At 41.6% G+C, this 14,767-nt stretch overlaps 1 protein-coding gene across 1 annotated transcript; it reads left to right on the forward strand.

Annotated features, from left to right (window-relative positions):
• Positions 1–1,147: 1,147 nt before the first annotated feature.
• On the forward strand, positions 1,148–13,605 carry gpc2 (glypican 2). The gene is made up of 11 exons (XM_034598345.1): positions 1,148–1,785; positions 3,729–3,887; positions 5,510–5,644; positions 8,098–8,273; positions 8,386–8,466; positions 8,920–9,085; positions 9,780–9,910; positions 10,688–10,834; positions 11,995–12,131; positions 12,409–12,581; positions 13,119–13,605. The coding sequence occupies exons 1-11, from the start codon at positions 1,608–1,610 to the stop codon at positions 13,388–13,390; spliced, it is 1,755 nt and encodes a 584-aa protein (XP_034454236.1). The 5' UTR covers positions 1,148–1,607; the 3' UTR covers positions 13,391–13,605.
• The last annotated feature ends 1,162 nt before the right edge of the window (positions 13,606–14,767 follow it).

The raw sequence follows: 14,767 nt of genomic DNA on the forward strand, positions 1-14,767 counted from the left end.
TCCTCTATAAAAGCACATGTTTACAGTTATTTATAGTATTGTAACCTGTACAAGCTTTTAAGTCTGTGTATATAAGTTTATTTCATTCTTCGACCAAACAAAAAACAATTTAAATGCAAACACAAAAACAAATCTTGAATAAAAAGGAGCAGCAAGAATAATAATCTTACATATTCTGCCCCTCTTTCACAAGACATGAATTAACAAATCAAATAATAATAAATACAATTATAATAGCTGCAGGCCACAGCCCCTCATATCCCTCTATTAGTTCCTATGTTACAGTTCCTTTTCTAGTGTGTGTATGTGTGTGTGTGTGACCCTGAGGTGTGTGTCTCAGCTGCTGTCCCCCCCCCACAGGCTCCTCACCCCTCTCTCCCCTGTTGGTCCATTGTTCTGTGTTTGATGGGTTATTATGACCACAGTCAAACCAGCAGAGGTGAAACACAGTCATTCTGGTCAGGTCCTTCAAAATAAAATGTTGCCCACGCTTCACAGTGTTGTTCAGGTCTTTGTGGCTGTAAAGCGTCTCTTTGTGGTTGTTCTGAATCTTTTTTGTGGTCATCCGACTGAATTAACAACAAGAAACTTTAACCGTCACTAACCGCAGATGCTCCTATATACCCTTGGACCCCGAGGCCTGTGCACAATAGGCCCGTGCTGGGATTTATCCGTGTGCAGGGGCAAAAGACATTAGGCCCTCAATGGGATTAGTCCTGAATGTAGTTGTATAGATAAGTCTCTACTTTTATAGAGTTCCTGTATTACAATGACACCAAATCCATCCATCCATTATCTATACTGCTTCTTCTTTGAGGGGGAGCTGTAGATGACAATTTTACATTTTGTATTTATTAGTAAGCTAGTCTTTCTATTTTCGTGTTGAATCTTTTATTTCTGTGCCATTGGAGGACTAGGAAAGTAAAGATTTCATTCTACAGTGTGACAACTGTTTTTAATCGTGCATATGACAATAAAGAATCTTGAAATTTGAATCTTAAAACATTGTCATAACCGCTCCAAAATTCACCTTATTGTTTTGGTCACTTTCTTTAAAAATGGTAAATTATCTCACCAAAGCAATTATTATGGCCTGTTATGTTACATATTGTGTAAGTACACATGGGCACAACTACACTGGACGCAATGGCTTTTATTATTGCAGGACTGTTGTATTAAGCTTAACTAACTGCACCTAATTAAATGCTCATTTTCAAAATACTTATTTGTGTATTTCTACATCTTGTCTGCCCCTTTGTTGATACATGTGAACCTTTACTTTGAAAAGAGCGGGTGTTCCGGCACAGTGGCACAGTGGGAGGACACTGAGGATCGGGAGTGTCCCGTTCACACGCTCCAGCAGCGGATCACAGGAGGAACAAACTAACCGGACGCGGTGGATGGAAACTTTATGTCCGGATGCGTCTTTTTGTTGCACTTATCTGGGGAAACTGTTTTTAAAAGACTGACGATCCGGGACATTGGTCATGTTTTGACTTTTCATCTGAACTCATTCATTCATCACTAAGCCGCTGCACCCATAGTCTGAAGGGCTGTTTTTTAAAATCACCCCCTCCTCTGGTGTGTGGCTGAGCCCCGTGGACAAGATGGACCCCCGGCTCTCTGTCCGCAGGTACCCGCTGCTGATGCTGCTCTGCGCGGCCGCTGCCCTGTCGGGGACCCGGAGCCCCGTGGCTGCAGCGGGGAGGAGCTGCGCCGACACCCGGCAGGTGTACGCGGAGAAGGGCTACGGCACAGACACCGCTCCGCTGACTCAAATCTCCGGTAAGACTCTGAAATAACCTGCGGGCGAGGACAAATTACAGAATCAGACTTTTCTGTGACTAAATGCAAAATATTCCCAAAGTCATATGTTGTCCTACATGAGCCTTTTCGAGTTTATATTGAAATTAAAATAAAACGCACGTAGAGATGTGGGTGCAACCTGGATTCAATATTCATTACGCACATTCAGGTCACCAGAAATCACTATGAGAACATTATATCCATATTCTAACACATGTGTAAACCAAATACACATAATACATCACCACGAGGAACTATGATAAAGTACAATGTGGCTTCAAACTCACTAATAAGCACCAGACACACACACTGTAGCGGTATCATGGTGAGATTTCCTCCAGAGAACTGACGCTGGGTGGTTTAAAACAAATTACAGCCGCCCCCTCCTCCCCTCTGTGCGCCTTAAATAGGATGATTATGGGGATGAGCAAATTGCCAACACCGGTGCAACAAAGAACCTCGCCCCTAATTAGTCTCTGCCTACTGGCCCACTGTTAAATCCCTGAATGAATATATATGTGTATATATATATATATATATATATATATATATATATATATATATATATATATATATATATGTATATATACATAAACCCACAGGCTGTGCTCTTAATCCCATCTGCCAAATGAAGAGGTGTCACAGTGTAACAGTTTGGGAGCTGTGACGTTTTTGGGTGATGGGATGAAGAGGATAGAAAAGCAGAAGAGACATAAGCCCAGATTTGTTAAAATATGAATGTGAGCAAACGATGGAGCAAGCTTGAGTGGATGAAGATGTAACCTACTTCTGAGAGGTTTACCCTGATGGTGTGGGTGTGTGTAGTCGTTTGTCCCATCCTATTTAGGACCCTTCTCCAGCATAAACACTGGCCTCACCAGGACCAGTAGATCTTATGAGGAACAAAGCTCCGTCCTAATGAGGCAAAAATGTAATTTCTCAGGTCCTGGTTAGGGTTAAGGATAAGGTTAAAGGCATGAATTGGTCATGGTTATATTTGGGATAAGGTTTTAATGAGTAAAGAAAAAGCTCCGTCCTATTAAAAGATAGCTAAAAAAACAAAACGTGTGTGTGTGTGTGTTGCCCACAGACAAACCTTTGACTAAATTGATTGTTTTCAAAAAAGTCACTTTATTTCAATTCAGCTGTATTTGTGTGTGTGTGAGTGACTGAGGAAACTGCAATATTGATTGATTTTGTGTGTGTGGTGTGTGTGTGTGTGTGTTACCACTGCCTAAGTCTTGGCTCACCGTCCCGTGGGCCAGGGGAGCAGATGGCTGGGAGAGTAGAGGATGAGGAGAGGCAGTTTAGAAATGGAAATAGAGGGATGAGAGAGGGGTAATGGTGAGACACACAGAGAGAACAAAAGAGGCAGAGAGGGGAACATCAGTGTGGGTGGAGTTGGGATCGAGACTTTCAACTGTATTAATTGCAGTAATATTCCTTTTCGGATGTGAAACGACAGGAACAGAAAATTCAAACCTTTGAATGCTGCGTGTTATTTACTCCCCTCCTGCTTGACGTTTGCATATCATTACCTCTGACGTATCAAAGTCTCAACCTGAGCAGACAAAGAGAGACGGATTGAAAGTGAATAATTCATTCAAGGAAATTACAAAATTTCTATCCCAAGCTTGTCTTTGATAAGATTTCCCCACAGTGATGAAACTGACTGATAAGTGGAGGCATTGACTCTTTCACTTAAAACATCTGGTAATAGAGCAACTGACGTTATATTTGAGGTATTTATAATGATTTTATTTGTAGGAATAGAAGCCCACAGTGTTTTATATGATACCAGCTTATCATTTTACATTTTGTTATGATTAAACAAAAAAACAATCTAATTCATCCACATAACTTTCTAAGCCTGTGATCGGTCCTGACTTCTCTGTCTCTCCCGGCCTGGCTTTCCTCCCCAGGTGAGCACCTGCGGCTCTGTCCTCAGGACTACACCTGCTGCTCCAGTCAGATGGAGGAGACGCTGGCCCTCCAGAGTGAGAGGGATTTCATGAAAGCCGTCGAAGAAAACAGCCAGTTCCTGTTGACCACCTTCAGCCAGAGACACCGCAGATTTGACGGTGAGAGGATATTACTCATGTTTAACCTGGTATGAAATTAAAAGAGCGTTATTCACCTTGAAGCCATAGTTTGCACATCTGATGGATGCACTGCAGTCGGCTTGTTTTCATCTCTGCCTCCTCTATCTGTCAAGTTAGCAGCAATGATTGACAGCTGATAAAAACATCTGTAGGATCTCTTACTGTGCCGATCCTCTCAAACGTGCCAGCCAAAGATCCTGGTATGACTCATGTTGAATGTGGGAGAAGTGCTGACATTAAAGGCTTTGACAGCTTCCGCAAATTCATATAGTTATGGGACTCGCACACACAGATTATACAAAAATAAAGGTCACAAATGCAGCAGAGGCCGAAATATCTTGACAATTAATCCTTTAAGCTTCAGAAACACTAGATCCTACATTTCCCTCAGTGCAACTCAATGGTGTCTTTATTTGCAACCTAAATGTCCATATTTTTTCGGGGGCTTTCCCACTTACATTGTTTGGTCTGGACTTGGACATTTCAGTTTCCTCCGAACCAAACGAACAAGTGTGAAAGGTGCCTCGGACCCCGGTCTGGACCAATGGACCGAAAACCCAGACCAGCAGAAGAGGTCTCAGTCCTAAAAAGCAGGAAGTTGAGACAGCATTTGACGATAGAGGAAGAAAGAGTGGAAGCAGCTCACAGGGTTTCTTTTAGTCTTTGCCTCAGATGATCTAATGCTTGAACGATAATGAGGTTTATTTTGCTGGTAGTAAAACCATAACGATGTTACAGTGGCAACAAAATTAACAAAATGTTCTCCATTCAAATGGAAAGAACACTACCGGCCATATTTACAGCACACCACCATCAGACACACGTCTAATTAAGGTGAAGACAACAGGATATATGTGTCATACAAAAGTCTTAAGTCCGTTCCTAAATTACAACGTAGAACCAAAACTAACAGGTTAAAATGGAAAAATTGTAACAAAGACGTGAACCTTGGTTCAGACTTTCAGGAGTGAAAACGTCCTTAAACTCCTACATGATGGTTTGTATCACGCGATGTCTCAGACCTGAGATGACCCGGATGATGTCATAGTGATGTCAGATCCCTGTCGAGCTGCAGTACACATCATGAATCAGTTTTCACAGTAGGCAGTAGGTGTATCCGTGTTCAGTGAACTGACCTTCACGTGTAGAATTGGTGAAGTGCCCCTTTAAACAAAAGGTCAGTGTCGAAAACGTTCATCTTTAATGACACCTTTAATGGCTGTCTGTGCTTTAGAGAACTCAATCCACATCCTAGCAGCCACAGCTCAGAGCTGAAGTTCCACTTTCTCCTCCTACCTGCTGTGGTTCTGACCTTTTTTTTCCCTCCTCAGGCTTTTATATAATATACGTGATGAATCATTTAAAATGCTGGAGGAGTGGGAGACTGGATATGAGTCTTAAAGATGGATTTTAAATAAAAGTACATTTTGTTACACTCATTTATCAGTGAGCCCGATCTGATGTAACTGTCCCTGTGAATCTGGGAAGGGAGGGTGGGTGGTGGCTGAGCGCCTACGTAGAAACCTGTCGAAGATATGAGAAGAAGAGAAGGTGGGTGACACGTTGGTATAATATAATCTGCTCTTTCTGCCTCACTGCAGAGTTCTTCAGGGAGATCATCGACCTCTCGGAGAAGTCTGTGAACCAGATGTTCACCAAGACCTACGGCCGGCTCTTCACCCAAAATGCACACGTCTTCCAGGAGCTGTTTGTGGAGCTGCGCAGATATTACTCTGGTTAGTTCAGCGACTTAATCCACCTCAGCTGCTGTGACTACAACATGAACTCAAATTATGATTTGATGTGTTTAAATGGTCTTTGCAATGTGGTTCCACACAAATCAATAAAATGAGGGGCCTCCTGGTGGTTTAGTGCTCGAGGATGCATGTCCATGATTCCAGCTGGGGACCTTGTTTTTGCATATCTTCTCTTCCCATATGTTTTGTCAGGCTCCACTCGAAGCAAAATGCCAAAAACAGTCTGAACTAGAAAGGCAATTATTAGAGCACATAGCCACGGCCCAACAGTCACCTTAAATTTAACCAAGCTTCACCAAATGTCACACGCTCAAAGATATCAGTCCCCTAAACACACCTTTTCATCAAGTACTGTGAATTATTCTCTGTGAAATTGGGGAAAACATGGCCAATGTTAAGGAAGGTGACAATGTTTTTCCTAATCTGGCCTAAAATTGAATGGGTTCTTCCATGTCACATACTACAACCTTTCAGGTTTCATTAAAATCAGTTCAGTAGTTTTGGCTTAATCCTGCTAAAAGACAGATAAATAAACAGACAGACAAACGAATAGCAATGAAAACACAACCTCCTTAGCACCGGTAATGAAATGAGCTCTGGACATTTCAGGACCATGTTGAAACCCAGGTTAATCCTTCCATTAACTTTCATCAGAAACTCCCTGAATTAGTATGATGCAATAAACATCTTCTATATTGTACTGAATTAAGTTTAAATTATAGTAGAATCAAGATCCATGAATTATTCTCTGAGAAATCCAGAAAAATTTTGAAAAACACCATATCTCACAATGTTAAAGAAAGTGAGGCTTCCTCCCTGACGCATACGGCATCCTTCCACCAGGGTTCATGATAATCCGTCTGGTAGATATTAGGAAATCCTGTTTACGAGCTCACAAGCAGACAGGGGTGAAAACATAACCTCTTTGCTGAAGGTAAAAACCACATTTCAGAGGATATTTATCCAGAAAAGCAACGTGGGTCGTGTACAACTCTGTTTTTCCACTTCATGCTCCTCTAACAGTATCATGACTGAATAAATGCAAAGAAGTATTTTTTCTGGAGATCTGGTCAGAGATGGAGCTTTGACGATTCATCGTTGCACCAGCAGTTTAGTGTGGTTTTATCAGTCCATGCTCACGTTGTGGTGAATCCACAGCACTGTGGAGGCAGTGTTGTTCTTTGACGAGCACTGAGATGCCAAGAAGAACTGGAGAAAACGTAATGAAATCCCACGGATGCCAGGATGTTTCTATTTCGGTTCCGAATGGCTCTGTTTTGGCATGACAGCCGCTCGCTGGCGAGTCTGTCTGCAGGCTGTCCCTGCTTAGTCAACCTGTCTTTGTCTGCCAAACAGCATGGATGGCTAATTTGAGGCTGTATAGTAGACTTCAGATTGGAGAGTTGCATATTCAGAACCTGTCTGCCAGTTGTCAAATCACCGAAAGCAAACAAAATAATGCAGCACACACAATATATCATGTCTTATTATTAACACGTCATTGTGTTGTGTTTATTGGACTGTATAGAAACCAGTGCTGGTGACTTCTGTTTTGTTTTGCACCAGCAGCTGTGTCCAATATCTTAACTTGAACCATGTGTGAGACCAACACTGTAAAACACAAGTCAAGTAAATGTGTCTCATCTGTCTCTTAGCAGGATTACATAAAAACTACTGAACGGAATTTCTTGTAACTGGGTGGAAGCGTGTTTGGGCCAAGGAAGAACCTATTCACTTTTTTCTATGAGTATTTAAAACGTCTTTGGATTTTGTGAATCTAAATATTTATCCGTAAGAGGGGGTGATCTTTATTCAGTAAAATTATGGCAACACACATTCCTTTCAACTATATCCCAGAATGGATATTTCGCCTGCGTTTAATGTGAGAAGATTCCAGAACATAATGTGCGGTGGTTTATCTGATCTCAGTACATGTGTATGTAATATGGTGATAAAGTGGCCAATCAGCCCCGGTGGAGGTATTCCCTGTTATCTGTGTTTTCTTTCTTGAAGGACTGTGAAATTGCATGCACACCCTGCAGCCATCAAGCAGGAGGTGTTGGATACAGACATAACCTGAGCACTATAATACTCAGTCTGTGAATATGTTTAAAGATTTATGCTTTATTTGTCTTTTTCTTAATTTCCTAAGAAGTGAGTAACTGCTGGCCACGGTGTGTTTGCATTCTTTCAGCAGTGACTAGATGATTACTGAATGTTTGGTTTGGTGTGCTCTTTCATCAGGCCCATTGGGTAGCACACTACAAAAGGATATGTTGGATTAAAATTCACTCCTGTGGAAAAACATTCTGTACATCTAATTTGCCGAAATGCCACCGAATACAATTCCTTCTTTCAGAAATCCCTACAGGAACATGTTTGTTGTTGTTATGTTTTCTATCAATTGCTCATCGTGGCTCCTTTGTCCACAGGGGGCAGTGTCAGTCTGACCGAGGTTCTGTCCGACTTCTGGTCCAGACTCGTGGAGCGGGTCTTCTCTCTGGTCAACCCCCAGTATCAGTTCAGCGAGGACTACCTGGAGTGCGTCAGCAAACACACAGAACAGCTGCAGCCGTTCGGAGACGTGCCTCGCAAACTGCGCGTACAAGTGTGTGGCCTCGTGATGGACGCTTTCAGAAAACACGTGGTTGTGATTGAGTAAAACTGTGCAGATTGTTGAGTTGTGACTGATTTCATTCTGTTTTTCTTTTCACATTCAGGTATCCAGGGCTTTCATTGCAGCCAGAGCTCTATCTCAGGCCCTGGCTACAGGTCGGGATATCGTTAACAAAGCAACTAAGGTGACTGCGTCTTATTGGTTGTTGTCACTTATTTGGTATCTGCTTGTTTCAGGAGCAATGTCAGGCTCATATGTGTAATACACTTCAAGTTGTCCTGAAAAATAAAATAATAAAATAAATAAATCCTAATAATAAATTTAAGTTACGCTACAAAGCGCTAAAAGCAATTAAAACAGTTTAAATTTCAAACAATCATTAATCAATAAAGACAAAATAAAAGAAAGAAATAAAATAATCAAATAAAAAATATTGTATATAAATCAATGTTATAAGGTGACTCAAAAAATAAAATAAAAATCAGGCCACAAGCCCAGTAAGCATTTATAAAAAATGTAGCACTACAGAAGAGTTTCTTTGTGTTCATATTATTTATGTATTTCATTCTGGAGCTGCTGACATGCAAAGTTCCCTCATGTAGTGATATTCATGGTAATATTGTGCCTTGTTTTTCAGTTGACAGCAGACTCTGAGTGTGTGCGTGGCCTCATGCGTCAGTGGTACTGCCCTCTGTGTCGAGGGCTGCCCTCCCTGCGGCCCTGCCACTCCCTGTGCCTTAACGTGATGAAGGGCTGCTTAGCCAATCAGGCCGACCTCGACACCGAGTGGAACAATTTCATTGGTGGGTGAGGGCAGGCTGAACAATGTAACCCAGTATGTTTTTAAGTGGGTTTAGGGTCTTTATATTTGTGTAATAGGTATTTATTATGTACCTTTTGGTTTTGAATTATTTTAGATTCTTCAGAAAAAAAAGATGTTAAGGCCCAAATGACATTTAAGTGCACTATCATTAATAAACAGAGCGGACGTAAAAGTAAAATCCTTTTATTGCTCCTCTGTCACTCATTCACTTTCCACTTCCTATTCCCCTAATGAATTCCTCCTCCATTAATCATTCATGCTTCTCTGCTCCTTCCCAATTGATCTGTCTTCCTGTGTTTCCTTTCCCCTTTCATCAAACCCACACATTCCCTGCATTTTCTTTCTTTTCATGTGCAGCGCCTCCTCTCACCTTTCATCGCTCCATCCATGTCTGCTGCACCCAAACCCATTTCCCCCCCTTTTCTTCAACCACCATTCATACCCCTTCTTTTTTTTCTCCACTTCTTAAACACCTCAAACAGATGTAAATCAAATCTCTTCAGAGGGTTGAGCCCCTGAGAGACACCAGGAAGTGTTGTCTTGATGTTTATCAGAACAATATGCCACCAACAGAGCTTTTCGTTCTGTTTTTGCTTGAACACTCTGAGAATATGAGCGAATGTGGACATAAAAAAAAAATGTCATCACCCTTTGTTTCTGTCTCTTCGTCTCAGATGCTCTTTACCAGGTTTCAGAGAAGTTGGAGGGGCCGTTCAACATGGAGCTTGCGGCCGACTCCATCTCTGTGAAGGTGTCAGAGGCCATCATGCACATGCAGGAAAACAGCGTCACCATCTCCACTAAAGTAAGAAAGAAATGATGTGCATATAAAAAAGGAACAGACATAGACAGTGATGCATTTTTATTGTTTTCCGAGAATTTTGCAATTGTGCATCGTCTTGTTGTGACTGAATCTTGAGAAAAACTGATTTTATTTGCGACTCCCTCCACCAAGGGAAAAAAAAGGTCACTCTCTCATGTCAAAGTTATAATTGTACTTATTGTTTAATTCTAATTTTAATCTCCCTGATGAGACAGCCTACAAGAAATTTGATGATAATTATACACGGAGAACAAAACAACTTCACAGCCCGATTTAAAACGTGGCCGTCAGCCCAGGAGCTAATCCACCAGAGACACTCGCATCTGAACAGAACCAGAAAAACTCCATGTTTGTGGAGGCAGAGCTTTTACTCTTTAATTTAGCTTTGTGTTATTGCAGTTTTACACTAACAGGGTGTGATTATGGAGACTATGGAGAACCATCCCTACAACTGATGAGTGTAGACACTGACTCACAAAGTGTCTCTCTGCTCTCAATTACAACATTAACATTAATTTAAATACACCTTCTAATGTTGAGCCTCATCGTTTTTAGGTCCTAAGCACAACACTATAAAAACATTTCAACAAGCTCATAAAGAGCAACGCCAGCTTTCTAGACTTTTTCTTAAGTGTTGTAAAAGGACTTTTGGGCAAAAAGCCAAGATATCCCTTACTTTTATGTTTCATATTTCATGATATTATCCCCAACCCCTCAGCTGGTTATACTGGTTGCTTTCTTGTTGTGGTTTACCTCCAGGTGTTCCAGGGCTGTGGAAACCCCCGACCGACTCCAGGACGGACTCAACGCTCACCGAAAGAGTCCGGGGGAAACAGGAGGCCGTTCCGCACCTACAGCCCTGAAGAGAAACCCACCACTGCTGCAGGCACCAACCTGGATCGACTGGTGAGGAAGAAACATGTCCAGTTGTTAGATAGTTTAGTAGCTCTTCTTATAATACACTAGATTTTGAAATAGTTTAAACATGCATGACTTTATTTTTATGGCCACTTGGGGGAAGCAGAACAAGGTGTAAACACAACACTGAAATATTATCACTTATTAAGTTGTTGTGGTGAATTTGTTCGCTAAAAGATACAGAACAACATTAGCATTCTTTTTAAAGTTAAATATCTGGCTAAAAAGCTGCAGTGGCTTCAGAAAACATTCCGACCCATTTACTTTATTTAACCTTGTTGCTGTGCGCTTTAATTGCTGTCAAATGGGGTCTTACTAAAACTGAGTGAAGGGTCCGAGAGTTGAGTTGAATTAAGAATTAATACTTTAACACAAAAATACATTTTCACATTGACATTCTGGGTTATTGAGTATAATGTTCATTATATCAATTAGAAATTAATTCTACTGCAGGATTCATTTAGTTTATTAAAGCAAAGAAAAAAACTCGAGTTAACGCAAGGCTGTTGTTACGAGGCAAGAAAGCGTTTTGTGAGGTCTAAGTGACCTTTGACCACCAAAATCTAATCAGTTCATCCTTGAGTCCAACTGAATATTCATACCAAATTTGAAGAATTTCCCTCGAGGTGTTTTTGAGATACCGTGTTCACAAGAATGGTGCAGACAGACAAACACTCAAACAATCAACAAGACAATAGTTTGTTTTGTTGTGGTCACATGTTTGGGTTGGGTGTTATTTTAATGTATTACACTGAAGCTACAGTTAAGTCAAATGTTTGCTTTGTGCCTACATCCGGATTCAGACATGGCCACTGAGCAGAAAGCAGAGAGAGGAGAAAATGAGAGATTAAAATAGTTTCAAACAAACAATATGAGAGTGCAGCCGTCAGGGCCCAGACAGTTTCCCACTGACGAGAGTGAGCTGCAAAATAAAACTGAGAGCAGAGGAGAGAGCAAAGTACAGTCATTATTTATTTCTATTCATAAGATATATAAAAGAAATGTGATTGAAAAACTGACCCAGATTCAGTGTCATGTCAGTGACTTTGTCAGCACTGCAGCTTCCATATGCTTCCTCCATCCAGCCATAGCAAACAGGGAGAAAAGCCGGTGTGAGTCATAACCAGTTCCTTACCGCCTCCGCACAGGTCACCGAGCTGAAGGAGCGACTGCGGCCGATGCACGGCTTCTGGGTGTCCCTCCCACACACCACCTGCAACGATGAGAGGCTGGCTGCCGACGTCACTAATGAGGAGCGCTGCTGGAACGGGCAGACCCGGGGGAGGTGAGGGGGATCAGAGCGGGGAGGAAGGGAGGGTTCGGTGGAGGCGGAGGTGGAGAGAGGGAGGGAGGGAGGGAGGGAGGGATGGTACAGAGGTGGCAGAATGTTACAGATGGAACTTGGTTTGATTTTGCCACCACCACATCCTCCGCGTGTCGGCCTTCTGCACAGATACACACCCTCAATGCACATCCATGCTGATTGAACTGCTTTGAAATGATCTGTGTTCATGTGTGAGCGGTGTTTTCTTACATGAATTCCACCGTGCACGCTCTCTCAGGTACCTGCCCGACGTGACGGGCGACGGTCTCGTCAGCCAGATCAACAACCCCGAGGTGGAGGTGGACATTGCGCGGCCGGATGTGAGGACCAGACAGCTGATCATGGAGCTGAGGGTGGCGACCAACAAACTGAGACACGCTCAGAGCGGACAAGACATGGACTTCATGGACAGTGAGTGTTCCTGATGCTGGATATTTATGTCTGCGTATATCTTAAGGAGTATAAGTTATATACTGGTACATTTTAGAGGTAAATTGATGATTATGAAGATCTGGAACGAGATAGAGTATTCTCTCTTAGTTTTTCTTTCTTCAAATGTATTTTTCGTCTATGAAATAGACAGTATGACATCACAAATATAATAATATTTGCATAAAGTTCACCTAGTGGATAATTTGGCCCCCTAACAAAGCCAGGTAAGGGAAAGTTGAGGCAGATGTTTTCTAACTGTGCGGGAAGGGGTTGACCAATCACAACAGAGTGGGCCAGATGACCAATCAGAGCAGACTGGGCTTTATCGGGAGGCGGGCCTTAAAGAGACAGTAGCTAAAACCAAGTGTTTCAGACAGAGGCTGAACAGAGGAGCTGCAGCAATGGACAGAGAGGAAAGTGGTGTGTTTTCTGAACATTGAGGGTGTGGACCTTTTTAAGTAATAACTCTATTTATTGCTATGCTGTACATGTCAGAAATATCTTCTCTTGTTCCAGGTGAGGAGGGCAGTGGTTCAGGGGGAGGGGATTACGGTGAAAGGTACAATGATGATTGGCCGGGCTATGGGCCTTACTCTCCCCCTTATAACAAACCCCCTCGTAACCCGGACTCCAACCCCGCAAAGCCTCCTCGGGTCCGGGAGAAAGGCGGCTCCAAGTGGAACAGAAACAACGGCCATGGACGGGTTCGTTCGGCGACCAGCGGGCTCACGTCCTCGCTGCTATCTTTGTGTTCTTTCCTGGTCACTGTTGCCCCCATGTGGAGATAACCGGTTATTACAGAGTGGAGGTTTTCTGTCATGCTGGAGTCTCAAGCACATTGTTTAACAAAATAAGTCATTCCATTTTTTTACACTAGCGGAAAAAACAAACAAAGATAAAACAGGTTAATTTAGCAATAATCAAAAAACCTGTTTACAGCACAAAATTAAAAGTTAATATTTTTCCTACTGCCCAAGCCACAAAAGAGGCATTTTCAAATGATTAAAACTAATACTTAATCAATAGGTACTGCCCTTTTTTTAGTGCCATTTGTTGGAGATGTTTGACCTGTTGGAGTCATGATGCTGAACTGTGCTGGAGCATAGAGGTGGAACTAAAGTAATGAAACAGCAAAAGGAATGAGCAGCATGATCTCATGGTCAGAGAGAGAGAGAGAGAGAGAGAGAGAGAGAGAGAGAGAGAGAGAGAGAGAGAGAGAGAGAGAGAGAGAGAGAGAGAGAGAGAGAGAGAGAGAGAGAGAGAGAGAGAGAGAGAGAGAGAGAGAGAGAGAGAGAGAGAGAGAGAGAGAGAGAGAGAGAGAGAGGTTGATTACTGTGTAGTTTCAATGAGCAGCTGAAATGATCCGAGTGCATTTGTTTGCTGCCTTTTCTCACAAAATTAAGTTGATTCATGTTTTTGATTTGATTTCTTGTTGTGGTTCATTTTTGTTCACTTTTCATCTTGTGGAAATAGTGACATTTAATTTAATATTAATTAGTTTAATATTAATTAATTAAATTATTGATATGTATTTCTGCCTGGAAGATAAAAAAAAGAAGAAGAAGTCAGGATCAGTCTTTAAACCAAACACGGGGATTATTTTGAATGTACCTAAATGCTTAAATTCATTTTAGGCTACTTGTGACGACAAGGGGTTAATTAATTTATTATATTGATGCTTTTAATTTATTTGTAATATTATATTTCATTGTTGTTATTATGATTTTAAAGGTTAAAGGCTGATTGTTTATCCTCTGGAAGAAGTGTTTGTCTCAGACTTTCTCTGGTAAAAAAGGGAAATCAAGCTCTATTTATTTATAACGCAAACCAATCATTTTAAAATCTGAAACCAATCAGACTAAAACTGTTAATTTTTTATATTTATTTGAGCCAAAAAACCAGCTGCACTTTTTAAAAATCTTTACCAGAGATAGTTCAGGAGGAACATGTGTGAATGAGTGTTTGTATGTATGGTGTTTTTTATAGTTTGTTGTTACATGTTCCTGTTCTGAGGGCATGCTGAGAAGATGTTGGGATGTTTTTAATGATGCGTTTTTCTACTTATTTTCCTAAAAGCAAACAAAAGATGATGACGACAGTGAGCGAGCTCATGATGTGATGTAAAATTTGGATTGAAAATTGACGGAAACACAAGTTCGGTTTTC

The sequence above is a fragment of the Hippoglossus hippoglossus genome, chromosome 10 (assembly GCF_009819705.1).
Source record: "Hippoglossus hippoglossus isolate fHipHip1 chromosome 10, fHipHip1.pri, whole genome shotgun sequence".
NCBI classification, from domain to species: domain Eukaryota; kingdom Metazoa; phylum Chordata; class Actinopteri; order Pleuronectiformes; family Pleuronectidae; genus Hippoglossus; species Hippoglossus hippoglossus.

Bases quoted from the DNA above. Each gene is read 5' to 3' on its own strand.
- gpc2 (XM_034598345.1), top strand. From the start codon at position 1,608: ATGGACCCCCGGCTCTCTGTCCGCAGGTACCCGCTGCTGATGCTGCTC. The intron at 5,645-8,097 runs GTTAGTTCAGCG...CTTTGTCCACAG, and splicing joins GCTGCGCAGATATTACTCTG to GGGGCAGTGTCAGTCTGACC. The intron at 8,467-8,919 runs GTGACTGCGTCT...CTTGTTTTTCAG, and splicing joins TCGTTAACAAAGCAACTAAG to TTGACAGCAGACTCTGAGTG.